Below are 16,869 nucleotides of genomic sequence, written 5' to 3' on the forward strand. Positions count from 1 at the left end.
TAAGAGGCACATGAAAAGATGTTCAACATTACTAGTTATTAGAGAAACGCAAATCAAAACAACCATGAGATATTATCTCACATCTGTCAGAATGGCCATCATCAAAATGTCTACAAATAACAAATGTTGGAGAGGATGTGGAGAAAACCCTTGTACACTGTTGGTTAAAATGTAAGTTGCTGCAGCCACTATGGAAAACAGTATGGAGGTTCCGCAAATAAACAGAAAATAGAACTACCATATGATCCAGCAATTCCATTCTTCAGTAAATATCTAACAAAAATGAAAATACCAATTGGAAAAGATACATGCACCCCAATGTTCAAAGCAGCATTATTTATAATAGCCAAGATATGGAAGCAACCTAAGTTTCCACCAACTGATAAATGGATACAGAAGATGTGAGATATATAGATATATATATATACATATATATATATATATATATATTTATGACTGAGTAGTATTCCTTTGTATCTATATTGTATATATACATGTATATATATATGTATATATACATGTATATGTATATTGTATATGTACATTGTGTGTGTGTGTGTGCGTGTATACACACACACAATAGAATACTGCTCAGCCATAAAAAACATGAAAGTCTGCCATTAGCAATGACATAGATGGAACTGGAAGATATTATGCTTAGCAAAGTAAGTCAGAGGAAGACAAATACTGTGTGATGTGACTTATACGTGGAATATAAAAAATAAAACAAATGGATATCTTTGGAAAACCAGAAACAGACTAACAGATATAGAAAATAAACTAGTAGTTACCAGTAAGAAGATGGAAGGAGGGAGGGAAAAGGTAAGAGGAAGACATTAAGAGATACAAACTACTATGTATAAAATAGATAAACAACAAAGATATATCATATAGCACATGGAACTATAGCCATTATCTTGTAATAACTTTGAATGGAGAAAAATTTGTAAAATTACTGAATCACTATGTGGTACACTTGAAACTAATATTAAATTGTAAATCAACTGTACTTCAATAAAAAAAGTGATAGAAATATGCTTAAGAAAATAGAGAAAAGGTAGACTAATTTGTCTAAAGAGATGGAGAATTTCAGCAGAGAATTTGAAGTAGTAAAAAAATTTAAATGGACATTTAAATATTTAAATAGAATTAAAAGATAGATTAAAATTTCTAACTTCTAAATTTCTCTTCCACTTCTACCAAGGCATTCATTATGTGTTTACACTTGTTACCCTGAACTTAGGAGGAATATAAGCAGATATAATATTAGGAACCATTTTCAGAATAAACAAAACGCAAACATCAGTGAAAAAATGACAGAAGAGATCTCAAAATCTTGTTAAGGGATGATAATTATAGTGCGAGATTTTATACCCACAGCTTCCTGGCAAGTTAAAGCAGAAACAAACATCTTACATCAAACTAGATTTTAAGAGAAATTCTTTCTATATGATGGGGAAAGTAAAAGCGACTGTCACTTACAGGAAGGTGTGTGAATACAGCAAAGGTGCTACGTAGAAAGGCAATGAGGTCTACTAGGTAATCACTAGCTTTGTTGCCCAAATCTCCTGTCATCCAGTCATAGTCGGCCAGCTGTAGAAACTGGTCAATCTTCTGGTTTAAGTTGGTATAAATCTCTTCTTCAGCCGCATGTCTGGCATCCTGTGAAATATGAAATTTTAATAATCATTCAGACTTCCAGTATAAGCAAAGCAGAAATTTCTGCTTGGAGATATCTCACGCTAAGTAACACAACTGGGAATATTAATATCACAGTCTCCATTATTTTTTTCTTTTTTCAAAAGCACAGTGGAGTCTTTTCTATTTTGTCTCTGCAAGACAAACTATTATTTTGCCTCACCAAATAGAGGAATTGTCTTCACTACCCTCAACTATCTGCATCCTTTTTACGTTCTTATCCCTGTTCAAAACTACATTTCATTCTCAGGATCCTAGTCTCTCTCTCTCTTCTGGGACTCCAAGAACCTCACTTCTTGTAATACTTGTCTTAAAACCTCTCTAATAAGCCCAAGTCTCTTCACTTTGCTTATTAGAAGTATTCTGAAGTTTCAATTTAATGCTATATATTCCCACTATTTACTATCCTACCTTTCTAGTTTCATTCTACTCAAGTTTCTTCAAAGATTGGTACACTCTGATGTTTTCTAAAATGTGCTCTAATTGACACTAGTCCTGAAAAACGCTAAAATAGCAAAGAGTTCATAGATCAAACAAGTTGGAGAAATGCTGTTTAAGAGATTCATGATGTACAATGCATATAAAAGGGTCTAAGAAGGATTATGGGACCAAAGTTCCAAGAAAAATATTTTCAGGACAAAAGGGTCTACATTGCAATGCTAACCATCCATCAACATGGATGGGTCCAAGGTAACCCGTGACCTCCGTGCTATCATACCCAATATTCATTTTCAGTCTGATCTTACTTGATCTCTATTAAACATTTTCTCCTATAATTCTGTTCTCCTTTGGCTTTCATGACATAGTTTTCTCCTGGTTTTACTTTTACTTTTCTGACCTGTGACCCTCTCACGTTCACTGGGTAATTTCATCACCTCCAATGGCTTCCACTTCCTCTGTCCTAACACATTCTTATTAAAGACTCATATATCTGCTTGCTTCCTAGGCATTATGATACTCAAACTTTGAACACAGTAAGTCCTGGACTAGAATGATCATAATCCCCACTCTTCACCTGTTCAGTTCAGTCCAAGGCAGAGATCTAAGCAAAATACTCAATTCCATTCTTTCCTTCATAGTCAGTTACTATGTCCTACAAATTCTAATCCCAAGATTTCTCTCTAACTTGTACCCTCCTCTCCATTTTCATGTTTTTAATGACTGCATAATTTGGCAATGTATTTACATACTATGAAATAGGCATTGGCTATGTTTACTTATATGAATAGTGTTTCAAGAGCATTTCTCTGCTTACATCCTTATGTACTCATATGATGATCTAATACTGTCCTTGAATTCCCATTTTACTGTTTTCTTTTAATTGATAAACATTGTTTTCTAGAAATTTGACTGGAAGAAAAATTGAGTAAAAGTGCAGAGCATTTGCAGACACTGCCTCCCATCCCCCTCCCACTCTTTCCCCTATTAAAAGATCTTGCATTAGTGTAGTACATTTGTTACAATACATGAACCAATGCTGATATTTCATTATCTAAAGTCCATAGTTTGCATTAGGGTTTACCACTTGTGTTGTACAGTTCTGTAGGTACTGACAAACGCATGATGTCATGTATTCCCATTACACTATCACACAGAATAGTTTCCCTTCCCTAAAAATCCACTCTGCTCAACCCATCCCTCCCTTGCTCATCTCCTAAATTCTGGAAACCACTGACATCTTTACTTTCTGCAACTTTGCCTTTTCCAGAATGCCACATACTTTTCAGATTGGCTTCTTTTACTTAGCAATGTGCATTTAAGCTTCCTCCATGTCTTTTTATGTCTTTAATAGTACATTCATTTTCATCATTGAATAATATTTCATTGTGTGGATGTATCACAGTTTGTTTATCCACTCACCTATTGAAGGACATCTTGGTAGTTTCCAAGTTTTGGTAGATATGAATAAAATTGCTATAACCATTCATGTGTAAGTTTTCCTGTGGCTTAAGATACCAGTTCACTTGGATAAATATCAAGAAGCATGGCTGATGAATTCTATGGTAAGAATATTTCTGTTTAGCCTTTTAAGAAACTAACAAACTATCTGGCAAAATAATGTTACCATTTTGCATTAGCGCCAGCAATGAATGAGTTGCTATTGCTCCAGAATTTGCTGGTGTCAGTTTTGGGTTTTAGCCTTTGTAAGTGTTGTATGGTGGTTTGTTGTTGTTCTAATTCATAACTCCCTCTCCATCCTTTGGTGAGGTATCTATTCAGATCTTTTGCCCATTTTTAAAGCAAACCTATGTTAAACTAACTTTTTTGTTTTCTTCTTGCTGAGTTTTACCAGTTCTGTGTATATTTTAGATATAAGTCCTTTATTAGATATGCATTTGGCAAATATTTTCTCCTTGTCTTTTCATTCTCTTAAAAGTGACATTTCTACAGCAAAAGTTTTTCATTTTAATGAAGTCCAACTTATCAGTATTTTCTTTGATGGTTTGTGTTTTGGCTGTTGTATCTAAAAACTCATGTCCAAACCCAAGGTCACTATTTTCCCTTATGTTACCATCTAGGAGTTTTACTGATTTTCTCTTTTCAGTGATTTCTGTTCTAATTTCTTTTCTTCTAATTACTTTGGATTTGACTTGCTGTTCGCTTCCTACTTTCCTAAGGTAGACGCTTAGATTACTAATCTTGGAATTTTTTCTTTTGTAATATATGCAAGCACCACTATAAATTTTCACATAAACAGTATTTTCACTGACGCTGCCAATTTTTCATGTTATGTTTTATTTTAATTTAGTTGGAAGTACTATCTAACTTCTCTTGAAACTTTTAATTTAGTTGGAAGTACTATCTAACTTCTCTTGAAACTTTTTCTTTGACCCATGTGTCTTTCTGAAGTTTATTGGTTAGTTTCCAAATATTTGGGGATTTTCTAGCTGTGTTTCGGTTATTTATTTCCAGGGATTAATTCTACTTGGTCTGAGAGCAAGTTGTGTTTCTGTTCTTTAAAAGTTCTTAAGATCTGTTTATTACCTAGAACATGGTCTTTCTTGCTGAATGTTAGGCTTGAGAAAAACATGCATTAAGCTGCTGCTAGATGAATTATTTTATAAATGTTTATTTGATCCAGATGATTGACAGTACCATTCAGTTCAACTACATCCTTACTGATTTTCTGACTCTTGGATCTGTCAATTACTGATAGAAGAGTTTACTAAAAGATTCTAGCAGGAAAAGATGTTGACTTAAAAGTACCTTTTTAGTATCTTTTCAAATACTCATGTATTTTTTTCTCATTTGATCTATTAGTGAATAATTTTAAACAATTTTCTAACACTAAACACCCTTGCATTCTTAACTTTATCCTTTCAATGCACTTCTGGATTTTGTTAAATATTTTATTATTTATGATTTTTATATCAATATTTATTTAAATTGTTCAGATTTCTTGTGATTTCTCTGGTGTTTAAATCATTGTTATGTTAACTTTGCAAAAGTTAACTGAGATACTTTCCTTTTTTCCTCTATGATCTGGAGTAGTTTAAATTACACAAAAATCATGTTTTAGGAAAGCCTCCATGAATTCACTGGTGAAATCATGTGAATCTTGCCCAATTTTAAGAAGTCTTTAAAACAGTTACCATATGACCCAGCAATCCCACTCCTGGGCATATATCCAGAGAAAACTCCAATTTGAAAGGAGATACCCACCCCAATGTTCGTAGCAGCAATATTTACAGTAGCCAAGACATGGAAGCAACCTAAATGTCCCTGGACAGATGACTGGATAAAGAAGTTGTGGTGTTATACATATATATATATATATATATATATATGTATATATACACACAATGGAATACTACTCAGTCATTAAAAAAGAATGAAATAATGCCATTTGCAGCAACATGGGCAGACCCAGAGATTATTTTACTAAGTGTAGTAAATTAGACAGACAAATAACACATGATGTCACTTACATGTGGAATCTAAAAAAAAAGGAGACAAATGAACTTACAAAATAGAAACAGACTCACATAGAAAACAAACTTATGGTTATTAAAGGGGAAATGGGTTGGGGAGGGATAAATTAGGAGTTTGGGATTAGCAGATGCAAACTACTACATATAAAATAGATAAACAATAAGGTCTTACAGCAGAGTACAGGGAACTACATTCAATACTTTGTAATAACCTATAATGAAAAAGAATATTGTGTATATATACATACATACATATGACTGAATCACTATGCTGTTTACTAGAAACTAACACAACATTATAAATCAACTATACTTCAATAAGAAAGAAGTCTTCAATAACTGTTTCATGCCTTTCATAGCTATTAGTCAATTTTCTATATCTTTTAAAATCACTTTTTAATCATATACTTTCCTAAAGATCCTCAAATGTATTAGCACAGATTTATACAAAGTATTCTGGGTATTTAATTTCCTGATTTTAAATTTCAAGTGATTGTAATATATTTATTCCTTCCTTTCTCCCCTTCCTTCCATCTTTCTTTCAATCCTTCCTTCTTGTTTCCTTTCTTCCTTCTAGTTTACAAGGTAAATGATTTTTAAATTGCAACACATCCTTGTTTGAAGTCTCTCAAAGACTTTGGGAAGATAAAGTCCAAATTACCTCTCAACACAAAACAAAACGCTTCACAAGTTGGCGTTGACCTACTTCTCTATCTCACGGCTACTCTTAGACTACCTTGAATACGTCTGGTTTTATTTCATTATTTCATCTTTATACATGAAGTTGCCTCTCCTAAAAATGTCCCTTACTCTCTCCTCATCCTTTCTCCATCTGGATACCTTCTGCTGGTCCCAACATCCTCCTGCTGGATACCTCCTGCAGGGCCTTTTGTGCTAAGTCCTCTTTGAATGTCTCACAGCTGAGATAAGAACCATTTGCCTGCTTTTCTGGACCTGTCAATGTTGATTTCCCTTAGAGCTCAATCCTCACACCTTTTCTCTATCTATGTTTAGTTCCCAGAAGAAAGTCAGCTCCATGGCATTAAGCACCATCTTTACACTGATGAATTCTAAATTTTTACCTCCACCTGTGACTTTGCACTGTCAGTGTAATATCTCTGTCACAGATGAGTACTAAATATCTCAAGTTTAATATGTCAAAAGTGGAAGCCTTGATTCTACAGCCATGCCCCAAATCTGATAATGTCTTACTGTTCCCCATCTCAGTTAACAGTACGATTATTCATCCAGTATGCTTAATTCAAAAATCCTGAAATTTTCCTTGACTCCAATCTTTCTCTTATAACCCCATACCTAATCTAGCAGTAAAACTTGCCATCTCTACCTTCAAAAGTACTTCTTTTACTTCTACCCCTACCACTAGTCTAAGCGACCATTGTCTTACCTAAATTACTGCAATAACCTTCAAATTAGACTCTCTTCTGCCACTCTTACGGACCTATAATATATTTTCCACTCAGCAACCAGTGGTACCCATTATAAATCAGACTATCACTACCACTTCCAATCTTGAGATGGCCTCATATTTCATTTCCAAATAAAAAAAGTATTTACTGTGGTCTACAAGGCCAGAAATCATCTGACTCCTGACAATCTTGTCTCTTACCATTCCTACCGCCAATGACAATTACATCACTGCCAGACTCAGCCCCCTGCATACTGCTCATGTTGAACACAATACCTACTATTGTATTACCCCTAACGAGAATGCTTACCTATCAGAAATCCAAATGATTCCATTTCTTATTTCATTCAAGTCATTTATTTTTCTTCCTAGTTCTGGCCACTACCTGACATTAAATTAATTTTTTTGTTTGTTTGTGTATCATGTAGCATTCCCACTGAAATATCAGCTCTGTAAAGTCAGGAGACCTGTTTATTGCCTGATGTGTAGGAGATGCTTTTGTGGAATCAGTGAAGTTGGATGTATTTACTGCAATTTACTGTATTTACTGCATTACTCTAGCACTTTTCTTTCTAGAACTATTGAAAAGTGTCTGTCTTTCCTGTGGATTATAAACTCTAAGTCCAAACACTAAGTATTTTCTATTCCTCTATTCAAAAACCTACCCAATTTTATGGTAAGCACACAAACAGTATTTGTGATGGGATAAATTAATATGTGCCTTCATTCTATTTTGTAAGTGAGTGAGGGAATTCTTATGAACAAGGAAAGCTAAGGATGCCAGCTTGATTAGGCCACATATGGTGCAAACAAGGGGAACTTTGCAAGGAAATATCTTGACGACCTTTGCTTGTTTTTGCCCCTTTTTCAGCATAAAGGTTTCCATCTGCAAGGGAAAGTTTTCTGGAAACAGTAGCTTAGGAAAATACACAATATGTAGCTGTTATAATTGCCATGTTTATACTGAGATCTGGGTTAGCTGGTCTGAAACAGTCCTGGTAAAAATAAACTTTCAGTGTGTTTTAAGTAATCAGTGTTTCCAATAAGCGCTGTCAACATGACCTTTAGTGGTCTCCAGAACTTCTCCTTTGCTAAGTATTTAACTCACTGCCCAACCCCTATGGCTTCCTGTCTGCCTTTAATTTTCCCCCAGCAATTATAATGGTGCAGCAACAACAAAATACACAAGCCATCCTTTGGGAGGATTTCTGACTATAATTTGAAAAGCTCTTGAAACAAGAAAATTGCAATGGGTTAGAGGAAAAATAACAGTACATATTACATATTTCCCATATGATAGACAAGTATAAATGAACCTCACATTCTAAGTCCCTAAATCCTATTGAATACTGAGCACTCAACTAGAGCCCCTTCTACACCTTCCTTGGTGAAATTTTGGCTTTGGAAATCATGTGGAAATATTTTTTGATAAAATTATTACATATGATCCATAATAATGCTAATATTTAAGAGTCCTTACAATTCCTATTAAATTGTCTGAGTTCATCCTGAAATTCTTAAAGCTCTTGTTATATTTTCATACTTATACTTAAAGTCTCTTCATTAAATAAGTCTTTTCCTCACTAAAAGAGTGTCAATATTAACATTATTGAAAAGTTTACAAGTAATAACACAATATAATATCATGCATAATTTTGTTTTAAGTAATTTTGTAGGTAATTCAAAACAATCACACCATGAATGTGTAACTCATCTAGCAGCTGACCTAATCACATACGTACGTAGAGAATGTTTTGTGGTTGTACATCTCATTTTTTCCCCCCTTTTTCCAGCTTTATTGAGGAACAATTGAAAATAATATTATAATATATTTAAAATATACATTGTGGTGACTTGATATGCATATATATTTTGAAAGGACTCCCATCTCAAGTTATTTAACACATTTATCATCTCACTCTTTTTTTGGTAAGGATATTTAAGTTTCATTTTCTTAGCAAATTTCAGTTTTACAATACAGTATTATCAACTATAGAAACCATGTTTTTACATTAGATCCTCAGATCATATTCCTCTTATAGCTGAAAGTTTGCAATCTTTTACCAACTTCTCAATTGCCAAACTTACTCCCACAGTGACTGGGAACCACTTTTCTGTTCTGTTTTGATGAGTCTGACTTTTTTTTTTTTAATTGAAGTATAGTTGATTTATAATGTTGTATTAGTGACTTTTTTTTTTTTAAGATTCCACATATAAAAGATACCATGCAGTATTTGTCCTCTGTTGTGGCTAATTTTACTTAGCATAATGCCCTCAATGTCCATACACAATGTTGCAAATGGCAGAATTTCCTTATTTTTCATGGCTGAATAATATTCATACACATATATACATCGACACACACATATGTATACATACACACACATATGGAGAATATATGTAATATTTTCATTAACCATCCACCTGTTGATGGACACGTAGGTTATTTAGATACCTTGGCTATTGTAACTAATGCTGCAATGAACATGAAAGTATACATGACTCTTCACAATAATGATTTCTACGGCTTTGAATATACACCCAGAAGCAAAAGTGCCAGATCATACGGTAGTTCTATTTTTAATTTCTTGAGGAACCTCCAAACTGTTTTCAATAGTGGCTGTAACAGCTTACATTCCCACCAATAGCATACAACGGTAGCCTTTTCTCCACAACCTTGCCCACATTTGTTATCTCTTGTCTTTTTGATGGTAGCCATTCTACCACGTGTGAGGTAATATGTCTCATTCTGGTTTTGATTTGCATTTCTTTGAGGATTCGAGATGTTGAATATCTTTTTATCTGCATATTGGCCATTTGTATGTCTTCTTTGGAAAAATATCTATTCAGTTCCTCTGAATATTTTTTAATCAGATTATTTGGTATTTTGCTATTGAATTGTATGAGTTCTCTATGTATTTTAGATATTAACCTCTGTATCAGATACATGATTTACATACATTTTCTCCCGTTCCATTGGCTGCTGTTTCATTTTGTTGATGGTTTCCTTTGCTGTGCAGAAGGTTTTTAGTTTGATGTAGTCCCACTTGTTTATTTTTGCTTTTGTTGCCTTTGCTTTTGGTGCCAACTCCAAAAAATCACCTCCAAGATCAATGTCAAAGAAGTTACCCACTATGTTTTCTTCTAAGAGCTTTATTATTTCAGTCTTAAGTTCAAGTCTTTATCCATTCTGAGTTGATTTGTGTGTATGGTGTAAGACAGGGATCCTGTTTCATTCTTTTCACATGTGACTGTCCAGTTTTCCAAAAAACCATTTATTGAAAAGACTATCCTTTCTGCCTTGTATATTCTTGGCTCCTTTGTCATAAATTAATTAACCATCTATGCGTGAGTCTATTTCTTGGCTCTCTAACCTGTTCCACTGATCTATGTGTCTGTTTTTATGCCAAAACCATACCATTTTGATTTCTACAGCTATATAATATAATTTCAAATCAGGAAGTGTTGATGTTTCCAGATTTGTCCTTCTCTCTCAAGACTGCTTTGGCCAGGGTCTTTCATTCTTTTTTCTTACAACAGAAAAAGAACAGATCACACCAATAACTTTTAAATTTCATAAAATCTAATAAGCTATATGAATCAAATTTAATTTCTTCTCTTAAATCTACTCTCAAGGGAAGGTACCAGTAAATAAGGAAAGAGGATAAAATGATAGGAAAAAGTAGCTAACAGTGGAAATAAATCATGATTTCAAACCTACAAGTTTACAACTAACATCAACTTCTGAATTTCAAAAGGGTGACACAGATTTGTTTCAAAACTAAAATGAGCAAATAAAAAACAAAAAACCCCGCAAAACATTCACATTTGTCTTTATGTCAGAACGTACCATTTTAGTGTTTACGATGTTGTCCTGTTACTTTTTCTCCTTAATATTTATGTAAAACTCACATGGCAATATAAAGGAGTCTCCTAGGGCTCTTTAATATTAAGGCATTTATTCTCCAGAAACTTATCTGCTATCAATTCTTTTTTCACGTCATTTTTCCCATTTGAACCAACACTGGATCAAAACTAGTGCTGTAACCTTGTGGGATAATTATAAAATTGCTAACTACAATAGCAAGGGACAGAAATTCCTCCCTAAAAAGTAAGTTTAGAAAAGAAAAGAAAAAAAAAAAAAACTGGACACAGGACATAGAGAAGAGATGATGCTAAATAAAGCATTTTAACTGATCTTGATTTCCGCTACAACCACTATTATCTAGACCATACTTAAGAATTCTTGACTGCCAGATGGTCAACTGAAGAAATAGCCATTTTCATATGCAAAACATAAGGAAGATCAGTGGACACTGTTGTAGACATTTTTAGCTTAAATACCCCAAAATTAGCATTGGTATTTGTTTTCCTAAGGAAATAAGTACTTATTCTCAAGACTCTGTATGAATGGTCTTCTTGGGAGAAACAAAGCCATGTCAGGTAGAATGCCCAGCACACCAGAAGTAGTTCTACAGTCATGCAGGGACTTCTCACCTTAAAAGTTGTCGTGCCATAGAGCTTGGTGGTGTGGACTGTCTCTGGAAGCACATTAGTGATGTTGGTGATGAATTCTTCCAAGTACTTACAGGATTTCTCCAGGTGTGTAGTATTGATAATAATCTGGACAAGCTAGAAAACAGCAAGAACGTGTTAAGAGTCATTTGATTATTCACCCCAGGATGAATGGCTCAGTATGAATGTGCTGATACAAGAAAAACAAAAGGTATGGCGACAGAGGCCATCTGTACCCTGCAAAGCGTATGTTAAAGCACTTCCTCTATGAAGCCTTTCTTGACTTTCTAAAGCATCTTGTATTTCTCACTACTATAGGAGTAACTGTCATTATTTTAAACTAGTTTCCTTCTATACCAAACAAATAAATAAAAATTTTTAAAAAAGACTAGACTAAGATCAAAGACTGAAGGTGTTTAGCATAGTCCCTGGCAATAAATAATTGCCAAATGAGTGAAATAAATAAACTCACTAAAGGAACAAGAATGACTGAAATGGCACAATGAAGTTTCAAAATTAGGCATCAAAAACAGAGAAAAGTTGGAATAGATTATAGTATATTAACAAACTACATTAGTTTATGGAAGAAAGAACATGAGCACTGAAGTCAGAGAAACTAGGGATTAAGTACTGAAAAATTATTGATATTGAGAAAGATTCTTCACTTTTCTAAGCCTGTTTATTTACCTATAAAATGTTAGTAATAATTTCTTCGACACAGAGTTACTGTGAAGATTAAGTATTCTTTTGTTAATACAATTTTCCTTTTCTTACAGAAGAGACCCTTAAAGACAGTCTGGTACAACGCAAAGTCATCTATAAATTACCCTGAGAGAAGAATGAGGAAGAAACTATTATTGTCTGTAGAGAATTAAAGTTTGTAAAGCACTTCATAGTTTATTTTCTTACACTGTCTTCCCAGCAACCTAAAGAAGTAAGTGGGCATAATCATTCTTTCCATTCTGCTGTAAGAGAAACAAAAATGAGGCTTTTTTTTTTTAGATCACATAACATAAAAAGCAGGATTCAGATCTGAGTCATCTACCTTCAAATTATGGACTCATCTAAATGACTTCTGACAGTGTCTTTGGCATAAGCAAAGATGGCAGTCGTGGAATGCTGCGTGTCTATGTAAATTAAGCAGAATTATCAGATTCACGGTCTGCCACCAACTAGACTTCTCTATGCTTTGATTCTACTCTTTACAAACATTAAATTAAATTTTAAAAGGAGTGATACTTACTACTTATTTCAACTATAAAAGCTATTCATACTCCCAAGTCTAAAAGAAATATAAAGAAAAAAATGTAATGGAACCCTTTTTTGTCTTTCTTTTCTGCATCTTTAACTCTTCATTTCCACAAGAATACATCTAGTGATGGGGCTGTGGCAGGTAGGGGGAGTTTTGGTGTATAAGGCTATGGATGAACTCAAGCCTTCCTTTAGTCCAGTGAGATAGTAAGCCAGGGGAGAGCAGGTAGACACAAGGGAGAAATTGGAATTGAAGATGAAGAAAAGTACTATACGTTTTTATAATCAAATGATATTTCAAAACAATGTTTAAAAGATGGAATTATGTTTCAGTAGAAGTCACTGCATTATACTGTGGAACATTAAACAAAAATATTAGTAGGACTATAATCAGAAAGTGCATTCTTATCTCAACAGCACCCAGCACAGCACTAAACACACAGTTCACTCTTTTAAAAGAAAGTCAGTTGGTAATGACAATACTTTAGAAATGGATTGGAGTAAAGACAAAGGTAACATCAACCCCCTTAAGGATCAGTCAGAAGATCTGAGGAAAACAGCTACTTTTGAAACATGATGACAAAGGTCAAAGATCCAGGATGCAGTTCCAGCAAAGATGAAAAGTCAGGGCAACAACAAGGCTAAATCTCTGTATTATTCCCCACAACTCATCACACAAGTTCATATTCATGACAAGGCCCTTTCCATTCATTCAACAGTTTGAATTTGGAGACTCAGAGTTTTGGACACAGATACTGTCTCCCATAAAATTACCCCCAAACATCAGACTTTTATCTTTAGAATGCTTTAGGAAAAAATCCACCCCAAAAAGCAATTTCTCACTTCTTCCTTTCAACATGTTTCTTCTTCAGAGGAGGACTAAAATCATATAAAAAATTTAAACTGTCTACATTAAATCACTCTTCTTCATGAGTAGGAAGGTGGCCACTGGCAAAGTTGTCTCGATACGGAACTCAGAAAAGTAAGAGAGTTAACTTGGAGAACTGAAAAATTTCTATTTAAAAATCAGCATTACCTACAGGGAACACATTCTACCTATCAAAAGAAATCCTAATAATAAGGAGGAATCATGTCATGTTATAGAAATAAAAAAACAGTGGCAGTCAAAGAGAAAATTGTCGTGTTTTGCAGGATATTGGCAGTTAAAAAAAAAAGGAGGCGGCTTCACTGGGCACAGTAGTAATTTCCCATGACTTTTTAAAGATCTGTCAACACAAAAGATCACCATGAATTACATCAATTGGCTGTCAGTCACTTTTGAAATGTTTCATTGCTGAGCATAGAATAGACTATTAAAATACTCTAGGATTACTGTAGATACCATGTCATTTTCAAAAGGAATATTGTCTGTTAATGAGGTCTAAGTGATCTCTACTCCTGAATGACAGCTAACCAAAATCCTTACAAGGGCATTTACAAATGTGAAGCCACATGCTTTGGGCGTAATTTTGAACTTAAGGATGAAATGAAGCAATTTCAGATATCAACTTCCATCAGAGTTTGAGCTCCTTTGATATTTTTAACCCCTACTTCCCACTCTCTTACAAAAATATATCAATGCAGCAATCCAAACTGTATTTATTTTTTCAAGGACATGGAGCTAACAACATACTAAGATATTGGTTATGTCCTATATAAAGTGAGGTTCGATGAGAACGGTTCAAAAAAAGAAAACACTATCAAGCAAACACCTCTCACAACTAAATGGCAGAAGTCATTTAAGTTAAAAACCATTAAGAAGCGGAACTTTTTTCTGTCTCTCTTTCCTGGTATCAGAGAGAATCTAATGGGGAAGGCACAGACTAGGCTGCAGAAGTCATTTCTTTTCCAACCCTGCTTCAAACATGGTAGCAGAGTCTGATCAATGATCACAGATAGATGTTTATATTCTTGACAAGCTCCAGAAAAGAAAATGTCTTCAACAGTTCAAAACTAAGCCCTAAACTCCAAGAAGAGGAGTCAATTTCCAATTAAAAATTACTCCTAGGGTATACACATCTACTTATATTAGCATCAGTATTATCTTGTTTCCCAAAGCAAAGAATTCAGTATACTCAAGCTCCAAGTGGTCTAATCCAAACCAGGAACATAACACCTCGCCACACCACCAGTTCCTCTCAGCTGTTGATCTGCAAGAACTAAATAGCAGCCTCGGCTCTCATTCACAAAAATAAGCTATCCCTAATATCAAGGAATTTTATCTTCATTTTACCCCAGCAAGGTGTGTCAACTACTCATTTTATACCATTTCCAAGGCAAATCCCTAAAATACTAAAATATTTGGAATTACTGGTTCCAAATTCAAAGGTCTAATACAAAGCTTATATGTGACAAGACATATGTATAAAATGTTTTAACATAATATTAGCAATATTATTGCTGTTAACAACAGGGGATGTAGACAAATGGTATGTGGGAAATAAGTAACCCAGGACAGAGCCATAACGTCATCAATCTAGACTATGTTAAAAATAAAGGGTGAATGCAAAGCATTGGCCATTTATTCAGATCATAATCATACAAATATAAATATTCAATATGCTGTTACTAACAGGACCTCTGAATTTCTTTAACGTTACCATAACGTTCTTTAACGTTACTGCCTATCTACTTCCTTTCTTCTCTCTTTCATTAATTAAGAACTCCCACGTGCCAAGAAACTGGGATACTAATGTCTACAATTATACACAAGACAAAGTCCCTGGCCTCATGGAGATTACGGTAAACACATACAATATATAAACACATAGTATAATGTCAGATGGTAATGAGCACTGCAAATAGAAGGGAGGGTAAGGAGTTACATGGTGATGGTAGATCTGAGCTATTTTGAGATAGGTCTCCTTAAGGAAATAACACTTGAGTAGGGAGGGACTTAAATAATGTGAAGATTATGAATGAAAAATATTACCAGCCACATCAATAAACAAAGAAAGCTGTGTCCATCAAGTCATCATCTGTTATGGCCACCCTCTACCCACTACCTCTACCCCTCCACCTCCCCGAGAGTGAGCAGAGGAAACTCAGGATGCAGACAAGCAGGCAGCCCAGCCTCTGCAGCTACTACCAATGGTCCCCACTGAGGGATCTCAAGGTGGGAAAGAACAAGATACTGGCCCAAGATAGCTACGTGCATATCAGAGGAATGATTTCAATGAGCCCAGACCTTTGCACCTTCCCGTAGATAAAAAAAGCACTAAGTTCCTTAACTTGAGATATCTGGCTTTCTTTAACTAACAGTAATCTTTTGATGAATTGACTATGTGGTCTTTGTTACAAAAAAACCCTCCTATATATCCTGGCTTCTCCCTTGCCTGGGTGGAACAGTCTCTTAAAGCAATCTGAGAGGCTGCGTCCCAGGCTTGAGTCCTCAGGTTTGTCCACTGAATAAAACATAACTCTCAACTTTTAGGTTGTGCATTTTATTTCAGTCGACAAGGTGTATTTCTATCATCTGTAATAAATTCTTTTTAGTCCAATTTATAACTTAAGCTTTTCTATCAATACATTCTTCACAAAGAAGCACAGTGTCTTTTGATTCATCTTAAAACCTTCGTTCAAATTTAACTAATTCTCTGATATTCTGAGATTAATAAATTGGTGGTTTATTTCCTTTCTCCCCAGGATACTGATGATTTTAAATTAGTGTGGTGCAAAAGCAAAGGTTTAGAACAAAGAAATCTTATTTCTAAACTTACTTCAAATCTTATTTTTAAAAGAAAATCAAAACTTATCTCAAATCTTATTTCCAAATTACTTGCTGGCTGGGTGGCCTTAAGCAAAGTTACTACCTTTCATCACCTTCAAACTGAAATAATAACATCAACGTCATATCAAAGAAATAATAAATATATTACAAGTAATTAAACATAAATGTTAATACAAATAATAAAGTATTGAGTGTAAAATATACCAAATTCCTGGGAGCTATTTCATATCAATGTGTGGACTTACTACTTATGATGGCTTAAGAAAATGTATAAGCACGCTGGCTAGTCTCACTTTAATTCAGATCTACTAGCCAAA

At 34.3% G+C, this 16,869-nt stretch overlaps 1 protein-coding gene across 3 annotated transcripts in view; it reads right to left on the reverse strand.

Annotated features, from left to right (window-relative positions):
* EXOC6B (exocyst complex component 6B) overlaps positions 1 to 16,869 on the reverse strand; it is a 570,349-nt gene that overhangs the window by 204,678 nt on the left and 348,802 nt on the right. For all 3 annotated transcript variants that reach the window (XM_074341308.1, XM_045523158.2, XM_010963690.3), the window contains 2 exons: positions 11,554 to 11,688; positions 1,483 to 1,662 (listed from right to left, as the gene is read on the reverse strand). In XM_074341308.1, coding sequence (XP_074197409.1) covers positions 1,483 to 1,662; positions 11,554 to 11,688 — 315 coding nt within the window. The remainder of the gene's footprint in view (positions 1 to 1,482; positions 1,663 to 11,553; positions 11,689 to 16,869) is intronic.

Source organism: Camelus bactrianus, chromosome 15, assembly GCF_048773025.1.
Source record: "Camelus bactrianus isolate YW-2024 breed Bactrian camel chromosome 15, ASM4877302v1, whole genome shotgun sequence".
Lineage (NCBI taxonomy): Eukaryota > Metazoa > Chordata > Mammalia > Artiodactyla > Camelidae > Camelus > Camelus bactrianus.